At 54.8% G+C, this 26,880-nt stretch overlaps 2 protein-coding genes across 3 annotated transcripts in view; one reads left to right on the top strand and one right to left on the bottom strand.

The window, feature by feature from the left end:
* The first annotated feature begins 7,505 nt into the window (after window positions 1-7,505).
* LOC101531464 (cholesterol side-chain cleavage enzyme, mitochondrial) lies at window positions 7,506-17,489 on the top strand. 2 transcript variants are annotated; one of them, XM_004594704.3, is made up of 9 exons: window positions 7,506-7,750; window positions 11,407-11,562; window positions 12,297-12,496; window positions 12,996-13,199; window positions 13,707-13,867; window positions 16,061-16,227; window positions 16,428-16,506; window positions 16,711-16,908; window positions 17,284-17,489. In XM_004594704.3, exons 1-9 carry the CDS (start codon window positions 7,506-7,508, stop codon window positions 17,413-17,415), a joined length of 1,542 nt encoding a protein of 513 aa, XP_004594761.2. In that variant the 3' UTR covers window positions 17,416-17,489. The 2 variants fall into 2 exon arrangements, 1 of the variants encoding a protein (XP_004594761.2); XR_009245533.1 differs by lacking the exon at window positions 17,284-17,489 and adding an exon at window positions 16,991-17,120 and having other exon boundaries at window positions 16,061-16,908.
* Window positions 17,490-18,303: 814 nt separating this feature from the next.
* CCDC33 (coiled-coil domain containing 33) overlaps window positions 18,304-26,880 on the bottom strand; it is a 66,186-nt gene continuing 57,609 nt past the window's right edge. Inside the window, exons 15-20 of the mRNA XM_058665461.1 lie at window positions 26,788-26,869; window positions 26,160-26,326; window positions 25,819-25,917; window positions 25,312-25,398; window positions 18,964-19,077; window positions 18,304-18,417 (exon numbers count right to left, since the gene is read on the bottom strand). Of these exons, the coding sequence (XP_058521444.1) occupies window positions 18,304-18,417; window positions 18,964-19,077; window positions 25,312-25,398; window positions 25,819-25,917; window positions 26,160-26,326; window positions 26,788-26,869 (663 nt within the window). The remainder of the gene's footprint in view (window positions 18,418-18,963; window positions 19,078-25,311; window positions 25,399-25,818; window positions 25,918-26,159; window positions 26,327-26,787; window positions 26,870-26,880) is intronic.

Below are 26,880 nucleotides of genomic sequence, written 5' to 3'. Positions count from 1 at the left end.
GTTCACTCCACAGCTAGGGTTGGGCCAGGCCAAAGCATGAGAACCAGGAACATGAGCAGGAAACTGGATCAGAAATAGAGTACCTGGGCCTGGCGTGGTAGCCTAGTGGCTAAAGTCCTTGCCTTGCTTGCGCCGGTATCCCATATGGGCACTGATTCTAATCCTGGAAGCTTCCCATCCAGCTCCCTGCTTGTGGCCTGGGAAAGCAGTCGAGGACAGCCCAAAGCCTTGGGACCCTGCACCTGTGTGGGAGACCTGGAGGAGGCTCCTGGCTCCTGGCTTTGGATTGGCTCAACTCCAGCCACTGTGGCCATTTGGGAAGTGAATCAGTGGACAGATCTTTCTCTCTATCTCTCCTCCTCTCTGTATATCCAATTTTCTAATAGAAAAAATAAATAAATCTTAAACAAACAAGCAAAAAGTGGAGTACCTGGGATATGAATTAACACTTGTGACATTGCTGCAGGCCACGGCACAACCCACAAACCTTTTAAGGCATCATCCAAGCTGAATCGCAGAGTCTGGCTTGGGGTGATGAGACAACGGCATCCAGCCGGGCTACTCGTGGGGGTGGGGGTGGGGATAGCGCCTCGCGAGCCCTGACCCTGGGGAGCCAAGGAGTTGCCCACACGGTGGACGGTGGACGCCTGCATCCAGATCAATGCTGTGGGGGCCACATAAATCAGAGAGCTTGCGTAAATGGGGACGCAGAAACGTCTCTCAGGTCCTGCCTACTCCGGGCAGCTCCTCAGGGGACCCAGGCTGTGGCCAGTGCTGCCTTCTGCCCAGCTGACGTCACCCTGGGCTCGAGGTCAGCGCTGAGCTCAGGCAGCTGCTAGCTGGATGCTTGTTTTTCACCAGGGGGCAGTGGTCACGCTCCTGCCCGGGCACGGCAGCCACTCCTGATAAACATGTGATGACTCCTCAGCCTGGACATGTCGCTGCGAGAGGCCCAGCCCTGCTGGATCCTGGTGTCAGGACCTCTGTCTGGGTCACCTGGGGCCTCAGGACAAACCCAGCAGAAGTGTGGGAGGACACAATTGCAGGTGTGCCTACCCGCTTGGCGATAGCTCCAGGAGAGAAAGCTCAAACCACGGAGGGCTCACCCTTTGAAATGGCACCACTCCATACCTTCCAGTGCCTTCTAGAAAGAGCTGGACCACCAGCCCCAAAGGCAGCCACAGAATAATCTTATTTTCACCTCCCTAAGAAGCTGTTTCCTCACATCTCGGCCACCATGCCTTATTTTCTGTCTCTCTTTTTAATTTTTTTTGGTGATATAGTGCTTTATTCGGTAGTAAGAGCTACAGAGAGAGAGAGAGAGAGAGAGAGACAGAAACAGAGAGAGATCTTCCATCTGCTGCCTCACCCCCCAAATGGCCCCCATGGCCGGGGCTGGGTCAGGTTGAAGCCGGGAGCTTCACCTAGTCTCCCATGTGGGTTGCAGGGGGACCAAGCACTTGGGCCGTCTTCCACTGCTCTCCCAGGCACATTAGCAGAGAGAGCTGGGTTGGAAATGGTACAGGATATGGGTGACCCAAATGTTTCTGAATGTGTCCTTTATTTGGCAGGCATCCTGTGGGTTTTTTAGATACAGGAAAAAAGAGGGGAGAAGCCACACACTGCAGTGTGAAGTGGCAGGTGTCCCACCTGAGGCGCACCTGTTTCTAGCTGTGGTTTTGTATGATTCCACAACTCCCTTGGAACTTGGTCCTCACCATCCAGGGAGGTGGGGGATGGAGGAGGATGGGATACAGGGTGTGTGTGTGTGTGTGGGGGGGGTGATGGGGGAGGTGGAGGGGAGGGGTGAGGGACAGGCAGATGAGAGATCCAGGGTTTGGGGGTAGCCAGATGGGCCAAGGTCTCGGTCTGAGGCTGAGTGAGCAGCTGACCGCAGACCTTGGCTCCAACGGCCCAGGGCTGCTGTGGAATCAGTAGGGGAGGGCCCAGGAGGAATGGGACTCCAAGGAGAGATTCATTTGCGTCTTCAGGTTCCCCCAGTGCCTCGGGGAGCAGAGGCTTCCACCACCACCTCCTTCTCTTCTGTCCCTGACCTCACTCAAAAAAATGACCCGGCTCAGCCTCATCTGGGAGCTCTCGTCCCTCCACCCCGAGCTCCCCACTGCCAGGGCTCCTCACGCCCTTCACCCTGCTGACGGCTCTACTTGGCTACCTCTCAGCAGCAGGACAAGAGAGCCAAGAACCCCAGGTACCGCTCTACTGAGTTTGTAAGACAGGCAAAAGTTCAGCTGAGGTTGCTTTGACCCTAGCAGGCAAGACGCCCCTGCACTTTAGTCCCTGGGCTCAATTGCTGTCTCATGCTCCTCCCACCAGGGCAGATGCAGGCTCAGCTGTGACCAGAGATGGGCTAGGTTCTACGAAAGGACAATGTTCTCTGGTGCCCTGCGGGCCGCCAACAGGCAGGACGGAAATGGCTCTGGGAGGAGCTATGCCCTCGACACAGGTCATCAGCTGCTGGGGGTTACAGATACGGCCAAACCTTGCCTATCTCCTATGCTGTCCAGGATGGCTCTTCCCACTGTTGACTTGAAAAGCAGGAAACTGGCAGGATACCAGCAGGTGCTTAATTCGTGCCAGCTCCTCCTAGGACCTCCAACTCTAGGCTCGTCCTCTAGTGTTAGAAACATCTGACGCCTTTCTTGGGGACAGGGTCCTCTCTCAGGAACTTTGTCTTCTCCCCATCCCACCTTTGGGGTTGGCCGAGCCTCAGCCCTTGGCCCTGTGGCTTCCCCAAGAACAGGGCCTTTTGCAACCCACCTGCCCAGGCAGGGCTGGTATGGAGATGCTGAGGGTCCCAGGTGCAGGAGTCATTGCACGCGCTTGTTCCCTGCTCCATAGATTGCTACCCCCTCGCTAGCATCGTCTAGCCCCACCTCACCATCCACACTGACCTCTGAACCTCAGTGTTTGGAATTTCAAACAAGAACCACCTTCTGCAGAGAGTGTTGGATGTGGCTGTTGGAGCAAAGTTGTGGGGGGGAGGGGAATGTGTGGGACGGTTGTGGGGGCGCAAACCTGGTTGCTCGCAAAGGTGTGTGTGTGTGCAGAGCAGTGGGTGTGGAGGGTTCTCTGGTTGATGTTAGCTCCCTTGGCCATGCCCACCATGGGGAGGCATGCAGGGGAAGCCAGAAACTGCTCTTGCTAAGAGCATGTGATGAGACCCTGGGAGCCTGCAGAGGCAGACAGGACCCTGGCTCTGAGTGACAGCTCGATAGGCCCCTCCCATCCATAGGCTCCAAACTTTGGCCCTTTGGGGAGGATGATGGGGTCTTGATTCTTGTTTTTTTTTAAGATTTATTTATTTTTATTACAAAGTCAGATATACAGAGAGGAGGAGAGACAGAGAGGAAGATCCTCCGTCCGATGATTCACTCCCCAAGTGACCGCAATGGCCGGTGCTGTGCCGATCCGAAGCCGGGAACCAGGAACCTCCTCCAGGTCTCCCATGCGGGTCCAGGGTCCCAAAGCTTCGGGCCGTCCTCGACTGCTTTCCCAGGCCACAAGCAGGGAGCTGGATGGGAAGTGGAGCTGCCGGGATTAGAACCAGCATCCATATGGGATCCCAGGGCATTCAAGGCAAGGACTTTTAGCTGCTAGGCCACGCTGCTGGGCCCGGGGTCTTGATTCTTAAACCTGACGTTCAAGTGGCCTCGGCATGCCTTGTTCCCTCCTCGCCCCCCATGGGCAGTGTCAGAGCAAACACAAGCACTTTTTTTTTTTTTAAAGGTTTATTTATTTTTATTGCAAAGCCAGATATACAGAGAGAAGGACAGACAGAGAGGAAGATCTTCCGTCCGATGATTCACTCCCCAAGTGACTGCAATGGCTGGTACTGCTTGGATCCTAAGCCAGGAGCCAGGAGCTCTTCCGGGTCTCCCACGTGGGTGCAGGGTCTGGACTGTCCTCGACTGCTTTCCCAGGCCACAAGCAGGGAGCTGGATGGGAAGTGGGGCCACTGGGATTAGAACTGGTGAACATGTGGGATCCCGGTGCGTTCAAGGCGAGGACTTTTAGCCGCCAGGCCACGGCACCGGACCCAACACAAGCGCTTTTAATTCGTTCCAGTCCCCTTTTACTTTCCTCAGTCAACTCTCACACAGACACACACCCCTGCAATCTATAGACATCTATTATCTGGTCTCACCAGCTCAGCCGGGACGTCCTGCCAAGTTTGAGAAGCTACCAACAGGCTTAGATCTCCTGTCTCTTAGAATCCCTCAGCTGCAGGAGTCTCAGCTTATAATACGGGTGGGTGGAGGCTGGGTTGTCTGCCATGGGTCTCCTCCCAACCTCATTGTGTGCATGTGGGTTGAGGGAGCCCCCTCAGATGTGAACCTGAGAGGCGGGGCCTGGAGCAAACAGAGAAGTTAGAGGAGGAAGATGAGCCTAAGAGGGAAACTGAGACGAAAGAAAAAAGAAAACCAACTGTGCAAACAGCGATTGCTAGCGTGCTCTAGAGGACCTGGAGGAGCAAGTACACCTGCCCAGATGCACAGAGCGAGGTGCCCCAGAAACTCAAGGCTGCACAGTGGCAGTAAAATACAGCCAAGACGTGGGCGTTGTGGGTGAAGCTTCCACTTGGGACGCCTGCAGCCTGTGGGTCCCCGAGTGGCAGATTCAGTCCCGGGTTCTTCGCTTTTGGTCCAGCTTCCTGCTGCTGCCCCTGGGAGGGAGCCAGAGGACAGCTCAGAGCGTTTGGGTCCCCGCCATCCAAGTGGCAGACCCACCCAGGGTCCCAGAGGTCCAGTGGGTGGGAATTAAGCTTGAGTGGAAGGACTTGGAATGGAAAACATTCTGTTTGCCTCTGGGTTGAAGAGTTCTGTGCATGGTGTGCAGGGCTGTTAGTTTGTCATAGGTCGACATGGCTGGCCTGCAAGGTGGTTGCCCGAGGTGTTGTGAGAACAATGTATCAAGGTTATCTGTGTCCAAGTAGGCTCTGGGAAAGTGACGCAAGGCCTGCGAGCTGCCCAGTTCCAGTCCTGCTCTGAGCTCTGAGGGAGGGCGTCCTGGGCTGTCTTTCTCCATAGCTTTGGACCTGTCTTGCCAGCGCAGTAGCTTGTATCGACTGATACTTTGTGAGATCTTGTCTCACAATGCTCATCTTCTACGTGCCTTCTTTAGTTGAACCCTGACTGATAGACATGGCTGACCTGCATTTTTTTTTTTTAAACTACCTGTCTGCCCTTGGTGAAAGTGCCCACACAGATGATAAAGTTCAAGAAAACTGGGTCAGGAAAGTGGTTAGGAGGAGGTGCTGAAAGGAGGGCGGCTTAGGTAGACCAAGGGTTGGGGACAAGAGCTCCCAGATGAGGCCCCAGTCAAGGTCATCATGTTGAACAAGGCCAGGGAAGGAAGAGGCAGAACTGAGATGGCCCCATGGGGGATGGTCCCTGGGGACATCAGAAGCCACTTTGGCAGGAAGCTTTCTCTCTGGTTTCCAGAATATTCCCTCAAGGAGTTAAAGTGCAAAGGGGGAAGGGGAGGAGGGAGTGGTGGTGCCGAGACTGTCACTCAAATCATGTTCCACAGCCATCTTGGTGACCACCTGCTGACCACACAGGGCAAAGGAGGTGGCTGCTATCAGAGTGGGTTCTATTGGGTGCCCATCTTGTGATGTCACCACCTGCTTGACATCTGATGGGGACAACCAAGCCATCTGCCTGCACCCCAGCTACAAAGACGCTGGGCTATTCAGCCGAGAAGTTCCACTGCCATCTGTGAGAGTTACTGCTTGGACAAGTTCCTTGTCCCTGGATTCCCTGGCCTCCCTGGCCTCAGGATGCAGCAGGCCCCACGGCTGCCAGCTGACTTGGTTGGGACCCCCGTGTGTGGTCACCACTTCCTCCACTGCCTGGTGGGGCAGACAGCTCCCAACAGTTGCCTCCTCCCTCTTTCTCTTTGATGTGAACTATGCTCCGTGCCAACCAGCTGCCCTTGAGCCAGAGACGTCCCTCTCCTGCCCACCCCATCCCAGGACAGAGCATCGGCCCCTCAGCTTACAGGATTTCACTCCTAAGTGATCCATGTGGTTCCTGCCCGTTGAAAGGGCTTGTTTGGTAAACAGGGTGGGTGGGTAGGCGGGGAGAGGCAGATTTCTGTGTATGCGTGTGCATTCATGGAGGGACTGTTTCAATCCAATGGAAAACTCCCAGCAGCACATCTTGGCAAATGCCTACGATTGCCAACACCCCAATCCATGACCAGAGTAGCATGCCAGACAGCCCCTCGCTGCCGCCCCCCTCCCACCCTGAGTCATCACTGCTCATATCTCTCCCTGCAGGCCTTCATTCTGCCAAGTATTGAACTTGGTCAGACCGGAGCCTGACCCAGAGCTGGCTCCCTACCCGACTGCCACAGAGCAAAACACAACAACTTAACGTAGAAGCAACACCTGCCATTCTCAGAAAACAGAGTTTTTGACTTTTTCCCAAGTAGAATATATACATATATATATTTGCTTTTATGCATCAGGAACCAGGCAGCTTTAGGAAGCTTGTGGAAAATGCAATGAAAAAGTTGGTTTCTCTGGTTTAAGCCTCACACACAACTTTGACCCCCCTGCCCCAAGCATTTTTCTGAAACTTTCTGAAGGCACCTTCCTTGTACATATGTGTGCCCAGAAACCTATTTTTTCCACCCAGATGAACTTAGTGTTTTCCTTCAACTGCATGGCACGGTGGGGAAGATGCTGCCACGACCCTGGCATGTTTACTTCCTTGGGGTACCCCCATCTCCCCTAATCCTCCCCTGCCCGGGTTGCTACATTTCTTGGTGGGAAGAGGTCCCAGGTCTGGACCCCCTTCCCCCAACCATGGTGGGCTCAGCACAACAGGGACCTCAGGGGCCTGCTCAGGCTGGCACGGGAGCTGGGGACAGAGGGGTCTCCCTGAGGAAGTGGGGGGGTCCTCAAGCTGCAGTAAGACAAGAGTCTTATCTTTGCTGCATCCAACCCGAGTTTCTCTCCAAGAAGTGCAGCCCAGACAACTCTGCTAAGCAGCAAAGTTTATTGAGGAGGCAGGTCAACAGACCCACTGGTTGGGGTTAGCTCCACTTTCCTCCAGAGAATGACCCTGGGATGAGGGTTACAAGGGTTTTTACAGAATGGTTGAGTTGGGAGGCGTGGGAACCAGAGTGTGGCAAAACATGCAATATCAGTTCCTGGAACTGAAGGTGTGTTGGCCCAAAAAACAGGAAGCTAGCAAAGCATTTTGTATAGAAACATAAAGAGCAGGTTAGCAAACATGAGCAGGTCTGAGCCAAAGTAACCCCATTTTGTGACTGGATTACACAGCTTGAGCCTGGAAGGTATGTGGTGTGGGCCGACCCAGCCAGAGGAGGAGGAGGGAGAGAGAGCAAGGGGGAGGGAAGGAGGGAGGGGAAGGGAGGGAGAGAGGGAGGCTTAGGGCTTCACTGCCCTGGGTTAGCCTTGAGCTGTGGGTTATAAATCTGGCCCCTGGGGGTTCAGGGACAGAGAGCTGAGCAGCATGCAGGCCAGGGGGCTCCTCTCACGCTCTGCCCTTCTCAGAGCATGCCAGGGCTTCCTGAGCACTGCCCAGCAGCAGCAGCCTGCAGCAGGAGCTGCCCGCAGCAGCCCTCGTCCCTATCCTGAGATTCCCTCCCCAGGGGACAACGGCTGGTTCAATCTGTATCACTTCTGGAGGGAGAGTGGACCACACAGAATCCACTACCACCACGTACAGAACTTCCAGAAGTATGGCCCCATCTATAGGTAAGCCTGTCTGCTCCCCCAAACCCCCAGCCCCTTCCCTTGCTCCCAATCACTCATGCCCTCACCCTGCCGTTCCTCTGTCAGTGGTCTGTCCCAGCCTCGCCACTTCCATCTGCTGATTTGACTTCACAAACTTGGTGGGAAAGGAGTATCCTCAACATGCTGACTCCAGTTCCACAGCTGTTTTGTGCCTCCCAGCATCCCTCAGAGCCTTACCTTTTCATGCCCTCTTCCACACCCTCTTGAGGAGTCTCTATTTTCCATGCCCTTTGGGGGAATCTCTTGCTGTTCTTTCCAGGCCTAGGGTGGGTACTGGGGGAGAGAAGGTCAGGGTTTCCCAGTTTCTAGATCTGCAGGAGATGAAAATGGAGCACGCCCTGCTGAGTGTCTCCCTCCTACTTCGATGACAACACCTGGGCAGGTGAGAGAAGGCGTCCCAGATTCCTTGCTACCTGCTCTCCCAGCTGGACCCCTGTCCTGCTGGGCGTCAACCTCACCTTTGATCCTGGGGCAGCTGCACAGGCTCCTGACTTCCCCAAACACCTGTAAGCGTTGAGGAGGTGGAAGGGGATGGTTAGACTTTGTCCCCACCCTGGCACTTTAAGGAATGGGTCTGCACATGGAGACTTCTAATGAGAGGATGGGCTTGACTGGGGCAGGGAAGGCTGGCAGTGGCTCTTCCTTCTCCTTTTTTCCCCACACCCCACTCCCCCATCACCCCAGGGTGAGATTTTTGACAAGTGTGTCCTTCTAGGCTCTGCCCTTTTCTCTTTCCCAGCCCGTCCCAAGCACCTTTCTCCTACTGTGGTTATGGTTGCTCCTCCTCCTCCCTGCCTCCTTCTTTCCCGTGGTCTGAGTCATTATCAGCTTTGTCTTGGGTGGGTCAGGACGGGGGCGGGGTGGGAGTTGGTGTGTTTCCTCCCATTTTACGGATTGGCAGGTTGAGGTTTAAAAGGAGAAGGGATTTGCTGAGGTCACTCAGCAGGACACAGAGTGTCCTAAGGGCGTGCCACTGGACAGTCAGGAAATGATGCACTTGTAAGTCATTCACAATACAGCCTCTGGGTATTCCCCAGGAGAGCAGGGCTGTTCCCACTCCCTGGAGAGCTCCTAGGACCCGTGAGTAAACACCACTGCTGCGTTGGTTCCACACCCCAGCGATAACATCGGAGTACACTGGGGGCCTTCCAAAAGATCCTGGAAAGTGGAATTGGGACTGGTACTGTGGCATAGCAAGCTAGGCCTCTGCCCACAGTGCTAGCATTTCAAGTCCTGCTCCATTTCCCATTAAGCTCCCTGTTAATGGCCTAGAAAAGCAGTAGGGGATGGCCCAAGCTGGAAGAGGCTCCTGACCCCTAGTTTTGGATCAGCCCAGCTGCAGCCGTTAGGGACATTTGGGGAGTGAGTCGGGGGCAGATCATCTCTTTCTCTCTGTCTCTTCTTCTTTCTCTGTAACTCCGCCTTTCAAATAAAAATCAGCAAATCACTGGAAAAAAAAGACAAGTTTATTCTAGTGCAAGATATTTTGAAATCACACATAGGAGGGGTCTTCATGGACATTGCATAAGATGAGACAAATATGCATGGATTTTAAAGTGGTTTTTTGGTATTCCATTTTAATTCCATTTTTCCACGAACTTATTTTTTAAAAAAGAATTTGTTCATTTCTTTGCAAAGCAGAATTACAGAGAAAAAGAGAGATCTTCCATCCGCTAATTCACTCCCCAGATGGCCACAATTGCCCAGGCTGGGACAGGGGCCTGGAACTTCATCTGGGTTTCCCATGGGGATGGCAGGGTCCTCAACAGCCAGGGCCACTTCTCCAACAGCAGGGAGCTGGATTGGAAGCAGAGCATTTGCAAGTCAGATAAGTATCCCTAGGGGATCCCAGTGTCACAGGTGGCAGCTTAACTCGTAGTGCCGTGACGCTGGCAGAGCTTTCTAAAGTCCCTCGTGTTAGATCTGCTGTGTGGAAGTACAACCATGGCCCAAGGACTTTCTTCTTCTTTTTTTCCCTAAGATTATTCTGAGTGCACAGCAGGCTTCGTGGTGGGCTCCAGATCCTGGAGTAGGGGGGATAGGACTGGCAGTTCCAGGCCCCAGAGTGGGGGTAAGACTGGCAGGCCATTTCTCACCATCCTGTCTTCTCACAGGAGCTGCCAGCCTGCGTGGCAGCTGTGTTAGGGTATTGCTTTGGGCAGGGTTCCCAGAAGTGGCATTGATAGTGTTAACAGCACATCAAGGACCATGGGAGTCAGGGTGGGGGCAGGGAGCTGGTCGCACAAGGACATCGGGGTTGGAGATGATCCCTAGGGGCTTTCTGCAGGAGGCTGTGGACAAGGGAGTGACTTGGAGAGGTTTCCCAAGCTTCGAGGGGTCATTGGTGAAAGCAGGGCTTGGGGTGGGGGTGGAGAGAGAGAGAAAGAGAGAGAGAGAGAGACAGACAGACAGACATATAAAGAGATATCTTTCATCCACTGGTTCACTTCCCAAATGGCTGCAGCTGGGTCAGCCTGAAGCCTGGAGCCAGGAGCTTCTTCCAGGTCTTCCATGTGCATGCTACTTCCCTAGATAATTAGCAGAGGCCTGGATCAGAAGTGACTCCTAGCAGCTAAAGTCCTTGTCTTGCATGTGCCACTTTCCATCCAGTTCCCTGCTTGTGGCCTGGCAAAGCAGTCGAGGACGGCCCAAAGCCTTGGGACCCTGCACCTGTGTGGGAGACCCTGAAGAGGCTCCTGGCTCCTGGCTTCAGATCGGCGCAGCTCTAGCCGTTACAGCCACTTAAGGGAGTGAATTAGTGGACAGAAGAGCTTCCTCTCTGTCTCTCCTCCTCTCTGTATATCTGATTTTCCAATAAAAATAAATCAATATTAAGAAAAAAAAAGAAGTAGCTCCAACCCACCTTGCGGGTAGCAGTTTCACCCACTGCACCACGACATCTTTGGGCCCCTTAACATATTTCTTAAATGGATTTTCTTCTGCAAGGGTGGCTGTTAGTCAGCAAGTGAGCTCTCCTTTTATAGCAGTTGCAGTTGTTTCCTTATTTTTTTTTTTTTTTCTCCTGGAGAGAGCTGGAGCTGGAGCCTGAGGCCTGGGGAGCGCCTGCAGTGTCGGTGTGCAGTGGGCCATGCTGGCCCCGAGTCTCCCTCTGTGGTCCTCCCGGTGGATGCCTCGGTCTGCAATCCGTCCTTAGTTAGGAAGGACACCCATTGGACGCCGAACGCTTGCGCAGGCCCTGTACCTGCTGCAGCTCCGTATCCTGAAGAGACCTGTGTCTGATTTCTGACAGCAGAGTGGCCACTCCCAGAAGGTCCATCCTGCACAGAAGGGACCAGCTGGCAGAGGATGTGTCCTAGGCCCCAGGGCGGGGGGCGCTGCTAGTTCTGGAAGCTGAGGGAGCGACCTGCCAGGAGGTGGGGTGGGGGCATGCGTGCAACCTCGCATCTGTCCTTCCGTCTGCACATGAAGCAGAGGCTGGAGGGAACAGGTGGGTGGCGGGGGGTGGGGGAAGCCTTGTGGATGTGGACTGCAGGAGAGGCTCCCTGGGTTCAGGATGTGGCTGTGTCCTGGGTTGGCCTCACAAAGGTTGTGTTTATGCATTCTAGAACAACCTGCTGAGCTCAGCGTCTTCTCTCCTCATTCCCCCCACCATCCAGGGAGAAGTTGGGCAATGTGGAGTCTGTGTTCATCATTGACCCTGAAGATGTGGCGCTGCTGTTTAAGTCCGAGGGTTCCAGACCGGAGCGGTATCTCATCCCGCCCTGGGTCGCCTACCATGAGTACTACCAGAGGCCCCTGGGAGTCCTGTTTAAGTGAGTGACAGCACTTGGGCCATAGGCCATCCTCTATTGCTTTCCCAGGCAGGTTAACAGGGAGCTGGATTGGAAGTAGAGCAGCCAGGACTCTTAACTGGTGCTCCCATATGGGATGCCGTCATCACAGGTAGCAGCTTAACTTGCTGTGCCACGATGCCAGCTCCCCAAGGATACATTTTTTTTAAAAACAAGTCTCTTTTACAAATTAGTGAGTACTGGATAAAATGATGTGGGGAAAAGCAGGTGGAACCTGCAAGTGGGCAGTTCCCTGGATGGAGAGGGTGTCTGAGTGATGGTGTATTCCCAGTGTCCACCCCCACCCCCTGCTAGGAGAGGAGGGGTGGGGTTACAATAGCTGTCATCAGAAAGCACAACTCCCAGACAACAGAGTGGAGGGAGCAGTTTCCAGAACCTTCTCAGAATGAAGTTTGCCATGAACTGACTCCAGGTCCTGTACCAAGGATCCCCTCCCATCCCAGTGAACTCTGTGGGGTGCTTTGAGGTGCTGAAGAGGGGAGGGTGAGGGCAACTGCTATCAAGGGGCCCTGCAGTGACCACAGCAAGCAGCAGCAGGAGCAGTGCAGCTCAGCCAGGTCCCAGATGGAGGCTGTAGGAGCCTCCAGGCTCTCTGACCCTGCTGCTTTCCCAGGGGGCCCGGCACCCAGCTCTGGGTGGCGGCTGGAGGGTGGGAGATTTGCTCTGTTACATGGTAGGGGGCTGTGCTTTCTCAGGAAGTCCGAGGCCTGGAAGAAAGACCGAATGGCCCTGAACCAAGAGGTCATGGCCCCAGGGGCCATCAAAAACTTTGTGCCCCTCCTGGAGGCCGTGTCCCAGGACTTCGCCCGGGTCTTGCACAAGCGCATTCAACGGGAGGATTCCGGGGCCTTCTCAGGAGATATCAGCCACGACCTGTTCCGCTTTGCTTTTGAGTGTAAGGGCCCCTCTGCGGGCACCTGCTGCTGGACTTAGGCCTGGGTGGAGGAGGGAGTGGGATTTGATTCTTTTCCTGGAAGTCCCGCCCAGGTGTGCTGTACACCTTGTCTCCACAAGCCGGTTTGGGGTCAAGTCCTTTCTCCTCCGGGTGGGGAGACTATGTTGATCCTGTCATTGAAAGCCAGCTTCCCAGTGACTCCATTCATCATAGATGGGAACTGTCCTGGTGGGAGTGGGCATGATGTAGTCCCAGCTGAGCCGGGGCCCTGTCCAGGCTCTTGTGGGTATGTGGGGGTGGGGGGGAAAGACCTCCTCGGGGTCTTCTATGTGTTCCTCCACGGACCCTAGTGGCTGCCCCAAGAGTGAATTTTCTGAGCCCTGCTTGTTTAGTTCTGTGTCTCCCTGAGGGATGGAAGCCAAGGTGGGGTGCAGGAGCTGTGCTGGGATGGGTTTGCAGGGAGCTCTGGGCTCCCCCATGCCCATGCCCTCTACTGCAGCCATCACCAATGTCATGTTTGGGGAGCGCCTGGGGATGCTGGAAGAGACTGTGGATCCCGAGGCCCAGCGCTTCATCGATGCGGTCTACCAGATGTTCCACACCAGTGTGCCCATGCTCAGCCTGCCCCCCAGTCTCTTCCGTCTCTTCAGGACCAAGACCTGGAGGGAGCATGTGGCCGCATGGGATGTGATTTTCACCAAAGGTGAGCTCTTTTGCCCTCAGCCATAGCCTGAAAGAGCACAGGAAGGCTGGCTGAGTGGCATGGTCTGGTTCACCTTGACTGGGAGTGGGGAACCCACAGTTGGAAGCCCTGGGCACCTTGCTTTGTGTCTTGTGAGGGCTTCTGACCTCTGCTGGGCACCAAGGAGGCATTGGGAGCCTGGTGTGGCAGTAGGGGCTGGCTCTTGGGGGAGGATGGGGGTGATAGAATCTTCTGGAGGAAAAGGTGGGGAAGACAGCTTTTCAGAGGCGTTCTGGGTGAAGGGTTGGTGAGGTTGGTAAACTGAAAAGACTTTGGGGAGTGACTCCTGTCCCTAGTTTGCACAATAGGGTGATAGCATGTACCCCAGCACACAGGGTGGTTAAGAATTAAACAGAGCAGATAGGAAGGGCTCGCCCAGGGCTGGCTTTCCTCCTCCCACCTCTCCACCTGAGCGTGCGGGCCCACTCTCGATTCTTTCTCCTGCTCCTACCTTCTCCCCACCCCCAGCTGACAAATACACCCAGAACTTCTACTGGGACCTGCGGCAGAGGAAGGAGCTCGGGGACAGCTACCGTGGCATCCTCTGCAACCTCGTGGGGAGCAGCAAGCTGTCCTTTGAGGACATCAAGGCCAATGTCACTGAGATGCTGGCTGGAGGTGTGGACACGGTGAGGGGCTGCCTTGCGTGGGACTAGGGAATCCCACCCATGGGAGAGGCCCCAGATTCATCAGCTGGGTTTGCTTTGGGGGAGGAAAGGAGAGACATGCCCCATTCAGCATGGGGGAGGGGACACGGGCTGAGTTGCAGGGGAGCAGGGAGGCTGCTGGGATGTGCTGAGGAGTGGGGGCGCTTCCTGTCTTTTGCCAGTGCACCTGTGTGCTCCCCCTCCTGGACAGTGAGAGTTTGTTAGTCAGCATTTTCGATGATGAATTATGACACCAGCCCACAGATTATGAAAGCGGAAGCCGTGTCCTTGGATGGCCAAGGGAGATCAGAGCTGCTGAGGACAGTGCACACAGCCCTGGGGACTGGAATCCTAGGGTGCCTCATTCCCTTAGCAGCTCTAGATAAGCCAGAATCCATAACAGAGGTGCAGCCAGCAGTGCTGTTTTCTCTTGGGCTCAGGTGAGGGCCATCGTGGGCCATCCCCCCACCCCAGTCTGGGCACCCTATCCTTGGGACTTGACAATAATGGTTTCCTAGAAAGCCATAGTGGGGTAGGATAAGTGCAACCTCCTTTGGCGATGGAACTTGGTTACCGCTTTCAAATGCTGTCTGCAAGCGTAGCACAAGCTTTGAGAGCCGGGACTGGGGTATTCCTTTACTGTAGCCATTTGCTAGGAACCCTGCTAATGGGTAGTTTCTGCACCCCAGAGAATGGGGCTTCCACAATAACAACCAAGGACACAGCCACAGAATCTGGGCTCTTCTTTCCCAGTTCTTGTGCATGCAAGCCTTGGAAGTGGTCATGGGAAATGAATGTGACGGGGGGAAAAGGATCTCTTATAAAAAGAGTCATTGTATGCATGGTCTTTGTGATTTAGAAAAAAAAATAAAAGATTTATTTATACGAAAGGGGGGATTACAGAGAGAGAGAGAGAAGAGAAAAGAGGTGATAAAAGGAGATGAGAGAAAAGGAAATATTTTCCATTCATTGGTTCACTTCCCAAATGGCCACAATGGCCAGAGCTGGACAGGGTTGAAGCCTCGAGCTTGGAACTCCACCTGGGTCTTCCACATGGGTGCAAGGACCCAAGGGCTCAGGCCATCTTCCACTGCTTTCCCAGGCACATTAACAGGGGCTACACCGGCAGGGGAGTAGCTGGGACTCAAACCGTTGCTCTAATGGGATGCTAGTATCACAGGTGGCAACAGCGCCTGGTTCATGTTCTTTTGTTTATCAAAATAAACTGATGGTTTAATTCCATTTCCCCACCAGCATGGCAGCACCCCCTCCCGGGCACATTTACTACCTACATGGGGAAAGGGGCTCTGTGAAGAGAAAGAGGCAGGGACTGATTTACAGCCTTGTGCACCTGCAAGTGGCTTCCTGCAGCTGCAGCAGGAAGTGCATGCAGGGGGTGGGAGCGGAGGGATAGGCTGGAGGGTGGAGGCTGAAGAACCAGCAGTCCATTGTCAGGGAGGGGGAGTAGGGGCAGAGTGTCAGGCCAGGTCATCGCACTTCACCTGGGGTGCCCCGTGAGGATGTAGAACTGAGACGGGAGGCTATGTGAACCTCTTGACCAAAACATAATCCTTGGAGATGTTGTGTCTGAAGCTGAGGACCCAGAAGGTGGCTGGGAGAGACAGACAGACGTGGGCGTTGCTTGTCACTGAGGGACCTGGGACTAGAGGGGTATAGGGTAGAATGTGACTTGCTGGTCTGTGGTCCAGGCTTGAAGAGCCCAAGCTAGAGTTAGACTGTTAGAAAGTGGATTGGGCTGGCCTGGAGCTGGGTCTTGGAGCTGGGCTCCAAGCCAGCACGCTGCCGGGGCACAGCTGGCTGTTGTTGGGAGACCCACCCAGGGCCTGCTGGATGTGACTTGGGTGAGGGTCACGCTCAGTTCCCCTTCCCAGTCCCCCTACCACCCACTCAGAGTATGGGTGGCCACCTGCAGCCTCTGGGGAGTAGACACTGGCGGTCTGCTGAGCCTTCTGTGAGGAGACAAGCGAGTTCCATGCAGAGTGAGGGCCACCCAGGGGAGATAGCCTTCTCAGAGCGTTACCTTTCACCTTGACATTGAGGTTCCTGGAGACTGGGGCTGAGAGCATAGTAGGGAAAGACAGGGTCCCCGCCATGAGAATACCAACTATTTGAGACTGCAACAGTCCCTCCCGGTTTTCTGCATTCCCCCGGCAGACGTCAATGACCCTGCAGTGGCACCTGTATGAGATGGGGCGCTGCCTTAAGGTGCAGGAGATGCTGCGGGCAGAGGTCATGGCTGCCCGGCGCCAGGCCCAGGGAGACACAGCCGCGATGCTGCAGTTGGTGCCACTCCTCAAGGCCAGCATCAAGGAGACGCTGAGGCAAGTGCAGGCCCACCACACCTGCTGCCCTGCACCCTGGATGGGCACAACCCTGGGGCAGAGGCTGGGTTGGGGGGAAGAAATACAGCAATCCTGGGCTCCTGGAGGAGCCTTCAGCAGATGTGCATGGGGGTTGCAGCAGGGGGCGTGGCCTGTGTCCTGGCCTGGGGCCAGTGGCTCCTGAACCCCATCTCCATCAGGCTGCACCCCATCTCTGTGACACTGCAGAGATACCTCGTGAACGACCTGGTCCTTCGAGATTACCTCATACCAGCCAAGGTGGGTACAGTCAGGGGCCCCGGGGCTCTGCCCAGGCACACAAGGCTCTCCGAAGACCCCATGTTGATGGGTGAGGCTTGGGTCCAGGCTGTTGGTATCAGGTGGTCAGTGGCAGGGGTTGGGGGCATCCCTACATCGCTGGGTGCTGCGGGAAGGCCTCCCTCAGGCCTCTGCTCCTCTTTTCCTGCTACCTCCCACCCTTAGACGTTGGTGCAGGTGTCCAACTACGCCATGGGCCGAGAACCCAACTTCTTTGACAACCCAGAGAAGTTTGACCCCTCACGATGGCTAAGCAACGACAAGACCATTACCCACTTCCGGAACCTGGGCTTCGGCTGGGGCCTGCGCCAGTGCCTGGGCCGGCGGATCGCGGAGACGGAAATGAGCCTCTTCCTCATCCACGTGAGTCTGGCATGCTGGCACCAATCGCTCCTTCTACCAAGGCTGGGGTGTGTGGGCTGCATCCCTCTGCCTTCAACTCCAGCCCTGGCCTGATCCTGGTTCCCTGCAGCCAGCTTGTCCAGCAGCCCACAGCTGGCATCTACCCTCTCCCAGCCCCTGCCAGAGGTGGTGATAGGAAGGGGGTGGGGCTTAAGATCAAGTTCCAAGTACTGATGGGGTATCTGTGGGCACCTTGTGCAGGGCTGAAGGAGGGAACTGTGATCCTCACCCAAGCCACATCCAGCAGGCCTGCCTATTGATGCAAGAGCCTGGCCCCAGGGGTGGGACCCTGCTCCTCCTGCCTCAGCCTAAGCCCCCTCCCACCACCTTCCTCAGATGCTGGAGAACTTCAAAATTGAACTCCAACAGCTCAGTGATGTGGGTACCAAGTTCAACCTCATCCTGGTGCCGGAAAAGCCCATCTTCTTAACCTTCCGGCCTCTTAAAGAGGACACCCCTGCGGCGTGATGGGCAGGGAAGGCCCTACCTCCACTCTGCTGCTCTCTCCTTTTGTCGGGGCAATAAAACAGCTGAAAACCACATGGAAGGTCTTCATTCCCCTGGGACTCCTGGGGTGCTGATACCCCAGGGCAGACTCAGGGGACCTCAGGACTGACCATCCAGGCTCCCTGGGGTCTCGCAGAGCATGGGGAAGGGCAGGGGGCCTGGGAGCAGCCAACAAAGAGGCAGGTGGAACCCTGCTGTGGGAATGGGGAGGCTGCGGTGGGACTTTGCATGGAGTGCTGCTTGGCTGCACACCAGAGTGGGTGTCGCTATGGGGTCGTGAGGACATGCTACAGCCTGAGTGTGAGGCCACTGACCATGGACGCCAAGGCCAGCAGGTTTCCTTCTATCCTCCACCCGTCACGCCTGGCCCACCTCAGGGCTTGCCCTCTGCTTCACGTTCTTGTCCGTGGTCCCTTGTTCATGCCCTGGGCAGCTGGCAGTGGCCTGCAGTAGAGGGTGGGAATGTTCCAGTGTCAGCCTCCTTGTCAACTTCCTGGCTGTTAGATGAGCTGAGCACCAGCAGATGCCTGGCCCTTGCTGGCCCTTGGCTGGCCGAATCCAAGGCACAGGAAGGCTGCGAGCTCTTCCATTCCCCGTGGAAGGAGAATGTTCAGGGCAGGTGGAGAACCTCAGCCTGCCTCCTGTCTCCCCCTGGCTGCTGTCTCGCCGCGTCCTGGGTCCTCTGGGCTGTTGTGCGATGCTCCTGCCCTGGGAGGAGGGAGAGTAGGAAGACGAGGCGGTGGCTGACCCAGGGCTCCTTGCTCCAGGAAAGAGTCAAATGTTCTTGCGCTCTAGGGTTTACTAAGTCACAGGGCGGCGGGGGGTACAGCTGGGCTGGGCTGGGGGGGCTCAGGTCTGCTGGACATCCGGGGCTGTGTTGAGTTTCGTGTCTGAGGCCAGGGGACGAACCTCCAGCTGTGAGGGCCTCTGGAGGTCCTTGGAGCGGACGGAGGTATTCCGCGGCTGTTAAGGTGAGAAGAGGGAGTGCCAATGCCCCCCTCCAAACTGGTCAGGCCTGGCAGGTTCCCAAACCCAGGGGGCCCTGACTTCTCAGGAGATATCCACAGTGCCCAGTGGTGTTCCCCTGTCTGTCCCCTTGCCCTTTGGAGGGAAGCCACCACGCACACCTGGGACCATGAGTAAGGTGCAGCTGGCTGAGAAGAGATAGTATCCTGGCCTTTGATTTGGGAGACCTTGGGCTGGGCATAGTGGGCAGTCGTGAGCCCCTTTGGTCTTGGGCAGGGGGCTGTGTGGAGCCATCTAGTGGCTGTGCAATCCAGGGGCTGGGGGCCACAGGCTGCCTGTGGGAGCACCCAAGTTGCCCATGTGGGCTGCCTGTAACCAGAGCCACCTCTTCCCGGCCGCTCAGGGTCACAGGAGGCTTTGGCTCAGCAAGGGTGGTGACAGAGCAAGACCCAGAGTGGCCCCTGCTCAGTTTTTCTCAGTGTCCGGTGGCTTGAGGGGTAAGGTGGGCCAGGAAGGTGCTGTTCCCACAGAGGGCTGACTCACAGGGGGATCTAGGATGACAGAGCCAGAGGGGTGGACGAAGCCGTGGTCTTGCTCCTGCAGCCGTATGGCCAAATCTTGCTTCTCACGTCCCCAGCGCTGAGCTGAGTCTTCCAGCTACAAGTACAGAGGGGGTACAACTGGAACAGTGTGGAGCGAGGGGCGTGTCGTTTGAGGGGCAGGAAAAAGCAAGCCGGTGCCTGTTTTCTGGGTGGACAGCAAAGCTCTGGGAAGTGTGTCTTTGATCTTCCTAAGATGACAAGGGTAAAAGGGAAAAGGAGGGCACACAGAGCTGCTACCTGAGACACAAGTGGAACTTTGTACATTGAGCAAGACACTGAGCCCTAGTCCCTGATACAAAGGACACTGCCTCTGCTCACACCCTGAGCCCTGAGCCTGCTTGCAGGCACCGGTCTCCCAAGGATTAACTCCACAGCTTAGCTTGTTTCTCAGAGCATAACAGGATTGGTAATTTTGGCCTGATACATCTAGCCACTGGCTTAACCGCAAGTTCCTGCTTCCTATTTGTCAAGTTATCTGCCAAGGGATTGGATAAAACTCAAGGGATTTAGGGTGGCCACTAGAGGATTGGATAAACACTGGGAGGAACTGAAGGGATTTAGGGTGGCCACTACTGGGAGGAGCTAAGCAGAGTATAAAAGAAAGTCTGGAGTTGCAATAAAGATCATTCTGTCATCGATCGGCATTCGGTGTACTGCGTGTTGCCTTGTCTTGTCTTTCTGCGTTGTCTGCGTTGCAACCCTAGTCCCTCCGCTCGGCTCGGGGTACGTGGCGATGAGGGTGTTGCCAACATCTGGAGGTCCCACCGAGATTGAGAAAGAGAGGATACGACGAAGGGTCGTCCCAAGAGTCTGGCCAGCTGATTCAGGTAAGTGGGACGTATTGTAAGTCTCTCCTAAACTGGTAGGAGAGGGAGGTTCATTTTGAAATATAGTCAGGTTTTGGATTTATTTTGAAATAGAGTTAGGTTTTAGACTTATTTTGAAATATAACTAGGTTTTGGATTTATTTTTTAAGTTTTCGATTTATTTTGAAGTATAGTCAGGTTTTAGATTTATTTTGAAGTATAGTTAGGTCTTGGTGTTTAATTTATCCGGTGAAAAGGACGATAAAATGGGTTCTGCCTTCTCCCGGGATAAATTGGCCGCCGAGCTTGAAGAACTTCTACGTCAACTGGGGATGCCAGTTAAATTTAAAATGATTAGAAATTTTGTTAAAGCCATTCAATCTAGCAGTCCTTGGTTTATTGTTTCAGGCAACTTCAATATTCCCGATTGGGAACAGGTTAAGGCCAATTTACAATCCTGTTTACAAAAAGACCCAGATAATTTCCCCATTGTTAACTTTTCTTTGTGGCGCTTAGTCCGTGATTCATTATTTACTGATAAAGTGAAAGTTGAGAGACAGTTAAGAGAAGTACAGACTACTTTTGAAGCAATCCAGGGGTGGGAAGTTCTACGGTCCTTGGAAGCCTGGAACGAGGCGGCCTCGAGTGAAACCACCCCGAGTGAGACCTCTTCTTTAGAGGAGAGTGAGGTCTCTTCTTTAGAGGAGAGTGAAGCCTCTTTTTCAGATGAGAACGAGGCCTCTTCCTCGGAAGAGAGTGAGGAAAAACGAGATGAGGAGGTTTTCTTAAAGCGGAAAATTAAGGATAAAGAGAAGGTTTTCTTAAAGCGGGAAATTAGGGACATTAAAAGAAAGTTAAAGAAAGCAGGAATAGGTGCACGTTCCTCTGGCAAATTGTCCAGTTCAAGACCACCACCATATGCCCCTAATTTTGTGACCCCTACCGCTCCTCCTGAGGAGGATGCCGCGGGCCATTCACCCAATAATTACCCCACGCGGCCATGGAGTGACGGTCTCACTGATCAGCCTGTGGGTGGGGTTCGATGCTTCCCTGTAATAGAGGTCCCAGTTCGAGGGGGTCCCCCTCGCCGGGAGCATCAGCCCCTTCAATTTAAAGACCTCAAAAATGTAAAGCAGGCTGTTAAAGATTATGGTGCCCAGGCACCCTTTACTCTTGCACTCATAGAATCCTTTTTGAGTTTGAATCTTACTCCTAGTGATTGGATGCAATTGTGCCGCTCTGCTCTCGATGGTGGTGACTTTCTCCTATGGAAAGGGGATTTTCAAGATAGGTGCAGATTTTTTGCTGAGCAGAACGCGGCTGGGGGACATGCAGATCGAAGCCTTGAAATGCTTACTGGCACTGGACCTTTTGAGGGCATCCAACAACAAGTTAATTATGACCTAGGAGTTTATGCACAGATAGCAAATGCAGCCCTTGGAGCCTGGAAGGCCTTACCTAATGCTAATACAGGAGACCAGCTTTCCAAGGTCTTGCAAGGCCCTACAGAACCTTTTCAAGAATTTGTGGACCGTATTATGCAGGTTGCTACTAAGATCTTTGGTAACGTGGAGCCAGCAATGCCAGTAATTAAGCATATAGCCTTTGAGAATGCTAATAAATATTGCCAGGATGCTCTCAGGTTCCACAGAGATAAGTCCCTGCATGATTATCTCAAAATCTGCAGACATATTGACTCCACCCATGCCCTTGGGCAAGTGATAGCAGCCGCTGTTCAACACCCTCAGCCCCACCCTAGGGCGCCTCCCAAAACCTGTTTCAGATGTGGACAGCCTGGACATTTTAAAAAACAGTGCCCCAAAATTCTGCGACAAGGAAGATCACCCCCACAATCCTTGCAGGCCCCAGATCTTTGTCCAAGATGCCATAAAGGCTATCATTGGAGCAGTGATTGTAGGTCCAGATATGATGCCCAAGGCAATCCCCTATCGGGAAACGGGGTCAGGGGCCCGCTCCGGGCCCCCCAACCTCAGGTGTACGGAGCCCAGCAGACACCTGTAACTTCCGGAACAGCGCAGACTCCTTCCAGAGTCCCTCTCCCAAGGCGAGGAACACCGACATTTCAACCCTCCTCAGAGCAACACCAGGTAGCGCAGGACTGGACCTCTGTGCCACCTCTGGAGAGGTATTGACCCCGCTCCTGGGACCCCAACGGATAAAAACAGGAGTCAGGGGCCCCTTACCTAAGAATACCTTGGGCCTGATCCTAGGAAGAAGTAGTGCTACTATGCATGGAATCAGGGTACTACCAGGAGTGATAGATGAGGATACCCCTGCAGAAATAGAAGTCATGGCAGAATCAGCCAAAGGCACTATAATCATTCCACCAGGAGCTAGATTTGCCCAGCTGATCTTGATCCCCAAGGTTCCAACTGACAACCCCATTCTTAAGAGAGATAGACAAGGAGGATTTGGACATTCTGGCCCCTTGGCATGTTGGGTCTCCGACATGCAAACCCGACCCACCTTACAGTTAGAGATAGAAGGGAGAAAATTCACAGGTTTACTTGATACCGGAGCTGACAGTACAGTTATATCCCAGGCACAGTGGCCAAGTTCCTGGCCATTAGAGGCCATCCCAACCGTTCTCCAAGGGATAGGAACTTCTCAGCCACAGAAAAGTGCCAGGTTGTTAAGGTGGAAGGATCAAGAGGGGCATTCAGGAGTTTTCCAGCCGTATGTCTTACCACATATTCCTATCAACCTGTGGGGACGAGATTTGTTGAGTGCCATGAATGTTGTATTGACCTCTCAGCCTGTGCCAAATATGCTTAATAGACAGGGATACTTTCCTGGAAAAGGTTTGGGCAGACATCTTCAAGGTGACCCCCAACCAGTCTGTGACAGGGTTAAAAATTAGAGGCTGCAATTGAATTGGTAAAGGAACAGCTTGAGAGAAATTAAAAGAAGCCCATTGTTTACAGGCCTTTGCCTATATGGGGGTCCCCAAACAAATTAAGACCGATAATGGACCGGCCTATGTTAGCCAAGGTTTTGAGAAGTTCTGCCAAGATTTTAATATAACTCACAAAACAGGCATTCCTTATAATCCTCAGGGTCAAGCCATTGTTGAACGTGCTAACCGCACCCTTAAAGTTTATCTAGAAAAAATAAAGAAGGGGGATGTGGCTGAGCATTGCAGCTCACCCCATTCCTTACTGGCATCTGCCATCTATGTGTTAAATTTTTTAACTGTCACTAATGATGTAGCTCCTGCAGAGCGCCATTGGCTTCGCCCTTCTAATGAGAATAAAGGCCAAGTAAAATGGAAAGATCTGGCCACAAATAAATGGCGAGGACCAGATCCAGTACTAACGTGGGGGCGAGGCTCTGTTTGTGTTTTTCCCCAGGATGAAGAAACACCTAGATGGGTTCCTGAGAGACTTACACGACAAATCTCCTTGGCTCCAACTCAGCATGATCCCACTCCTAATGATGTTCTTGCAGGATAGGAGACCTTGCAGCAGTGGTGCAACTTCCTGGTATCCTGCCCATGGGAAACGCAGATCTCCAGCTGCTCCCCGATTTACCATCATATATGTGTTACCCCTGTGAAATGGCATTTAACTGGCAGCATGGATGTTTTAGGAACAAAGCGGAATCTTGGCCATGAGGCTGATGGTCATAGCCATGATTGCAGTACTGTTTAGTCTTCTTTGCCGCCTATGCAGGCAACAAGCCTGGGAGCAGGTCATTATTTGACAAACCATGATGGATTTAGCTGTGGAAAATCCTAGCGCTCAAGTTTGGCTGAACATGGTGTGATGGGCAGCCAGAGACGGGTAAGATCTGGCAGCGCTGATGACCAACCTAAGACAGGGATTCCCCAGGTGGGGCTCCCCATGACGGGTAAGGCGTCAACTGACTGCTGGACAACCTAAGACAGGCGTCCATTAAAAAAACAAAAAAAGGGGGACATGCAGGCACCGGTCTCCCAAGGATTAACTCCACAGCTTAGCTTGTTTCTCAGAGCATAACAGGATTGGTAATTTTGGCCTGATACATCTAGCCACTGGCTTAACCGCAAGTTCCTGCTTCCTATTTGTCAAGTTATCTGCCAAGGGATTGGATAAAACTCAAGGGATTTAGGGTGGCCACTAGAGGATTGGATAAACACTGGGAGGAACTGAAGGGATTTAGGGTGGCCACTACTGGGAGGAGCTAAGCAGAGTATAAAAGAAAGTCTGGAGTTGCAATAAAGATCATTCTGTCATCGATCGGCATTCGGTGTACTGCGTGTTGCCTTGTCTTGTCTTTCTGCGTTGTCTGCGTTGCAACCCTAGTCCCTCCGCTCGGCTCGGGGTACGTGGCGATGAGGGTGTTGCCAACACCTGCTCACATCCTGAGCCCTGAGCCGGCTCACACCCTGAGCCTTGAGCCTGCTCACACCCTGAGCCCTGAGCCGGCTCACATCCTGAGCCCTGAGCCGGCTCACACACTGAGCCCTGAGCCTGCTCACACCCTGAGCCCTGGCCTGCTCACACCGAGCCCTGGCCTGCTCACACCTCACACCCTGAGCCCTGAGCCTGCTCACACCGAGCCCTGGCCTGCTCACACCTCACACCCTGAGCCCTGAGCCTGCTCACACCGAGCCCTGGCCTGCTCACACCTCACACCCTGAGCCCTGAGCCTGCTCACACCCTGAGCCCTGAGCCTGCTCACACCCTGAGCCCTGAGCCTGCTCACACCTCATACCCTGAGCCTGAGACTGCTCATACCCTGAGCCCTGAGCCCTGAGCCTGCTCACACCCTGAGCCCTGGCCTGCTCACACCTCACACCCTGAGCCTTGAGCCTGCTCACACACTGAGCCCTGAGACTGCTCACACCCTGAGCCCTGAGCCTGCTCACACACTGAGCCCTGGCCTGCTCACACACTGAGCCCTGAGCCCTGAGCCTGCTCACACCCTGAGCCCTGGCCTGCTCACACTCTAAGCCCTGAACCTGCCCACACACTGAGCCCTGAGACTGCTCACACTGAGCCCTGGCCTGCTCACACCTCACACCCTGAGCCCTGAGCCTGCTCACACACTGAGCCCTGAGCCTGCTCACACCCTGAGCCCTGAGCTTGCTCACACCCTGAGCCCTGGCCTGCTCACACCCTGAGCCCTGAGCCGGCTCACATCCTGAGCCCTGAGCCGGCTCACACACTGAGCCCTGAGCCTGCTCACACCCTGAGCCCTGGCCTGCTCACACCTCACACCCTGAGCCCTGAGCCTGCTCACACACTGAGCCCTGAGACTGCTCACACCCTGAGCCCTGGCCTGCTCACACCTCATACCCTGAGCCCTGAGACTGCTCACACCCTGAGCCCTGGCCTGCTCACACTCTAAGCCCTGAACCTGCCCACACACTGAGCCCTGAGCCTGCTCACACATTGAGCCCTAGTCCCACATTGACCCCTGACACTGTCCCGGGTGAGCCTAGCCCAGCCCAGCCTGGTGAATCTCTGAGCTTCACGCACCTCTTTCTCCAGGGACAGGATCCGGCTCTGAGCGCGCTCTAGCTTGGCCAGCAGGTTAAACTTGTCTGAACTGCTGGACAGGAGGTCCTATGGGCAAAACTGTTGCTTACACAGGGCCAGCCCCCCAAAGGGGTGCAGCCATGTGAGCTGGGGCAGCCCTGGGCCTGTGGACCGGACTCAGTTTCCCACCCCCGGCATTGCAGTTCCATCTATCACTGCGGAATCTGCCCTGGAGTCTGTACAGAGCACAGTGGGCCTGGGGGCCTGGCGGAGTGAGGACCGTGCAACAGACCTCTCCTCTGCACGCTGCACGTGGGCGTCAGATGTGCCCCCAGGTGGGGTTCACCCCCGGGGGGGCGGGGAGTCCGTGCCGAAATCCACAGAGCAGGCATGGGGCCCTGTTCCTTAATCCCAAATGCTCTGCTCCGGTGTGTGCGAAGCTGGGGGCAGGACAAGGCAGGTATCCGGGACAGCCTCAGAAGGGATGTGGGGCTCGGGGACACCCACCTGCACAGGCAGGGTTTCTGTGCCCGTGGGGTAGCCCGCACCAGCCGTCTCTCGCAGCCTCTGTCCCAAATCTCCTGCTCCCAGCTCCCCGGGGTCCACCTGGGATGGGGGAGAAGGGGCTCTCCAAGGCTGCTCTCCCCTCAGCCCCACCAGGAAATGCACCCAGTGGGGAGTTTAGACATGCTTTGTGTGGGTCTAGATAGAGGCCAGTGAGGAGGAGTGGAGGGGTTAGGGATTAGGGGAAAGAGCGAGGGAGGAGCCCAGGCCACAGTGGAAACCTGGTTGTGCATGTGCTGGCCAGCTCAGGTGACCACGGGCATGGTCACGGCCTCAGCTCTTACCGGCAGGGCCTGTTGCTGAAGGATGATGGGGGCCGACTGGTGCCGGTTTTTGTCCAGTTCAGCCCGCAGCCGCAAGTTCTCCGCCAGCAGCACTGAGTACATGTCCATCGGCCAGTTCTCTCCCTTTGAGCCCAGAGGATAGCCTGTGGTGGGGAGCTGGGGGCCGCCTGTGTGGCCACAGGGGTCTGTAAGGCAAGGTCTGCCCTCCCGTGTCTGCTCTGTGGATTTCAGCACCCTCCTCTTTCTCTCACCTAGACACAATCCCCCACCCCAACACAGCATCAGAGCTTTTCCCAGGGACCTTGCAGGGTGGATCTGATTTCTAGCAGGGCACGTGGCTAACATGCCGAGAGAAGGAAGTCATCCAAGTATCTGCTGGCTTTGTTACGGGCAGGCTCTTCAAAGACCCAGAAGTGGGGATTGGGAGGGGGCTGGTGGCATGTTTCCAAAGGGTCCTGATGAGGAAACCCTAGCCTGGCTTTCGCATTGGAGACCCCAGTGCTAATGCTTAGGGGCCCACGGTCCTGGGACTGAAAGACTCAGGAATGTTCCAGAAGGTTCTAGAAGACCAGGATGGATGTGATGGGTGAGGGGTGTGAAAGCTGATAAACCTAGCCCCTTCACTTACTCATGTTGGGCTTTTCTGGAAGTCTGCCCGGGGCTGGGGCCTCACTCCAGTCCCTCAGCTTCTGCTCCATCTTTTCAATAACCTGCCGGGCAG

The sequence above is a fragment of the Ochotona princeps genome, chromosome 6 (assembly GCF_030435755.1).
Source record: "Ochotona princeps isolate mOchPri1 chromosome 6, mOchPri1.hap1, whole genome shotgun sequence".
NCBI classification, from domain to species: domain Eukaryota; kingdom Metazoa; phylum Chordata; class Mammalia; order Lagomorpha; family Ochotonidae; genus Ochotona; species Ochotona princeps.
Note: the sequence above shows the minus strand (reverse complement) of the source record. Positions and strands in the feature narration are given on the sequence as shown.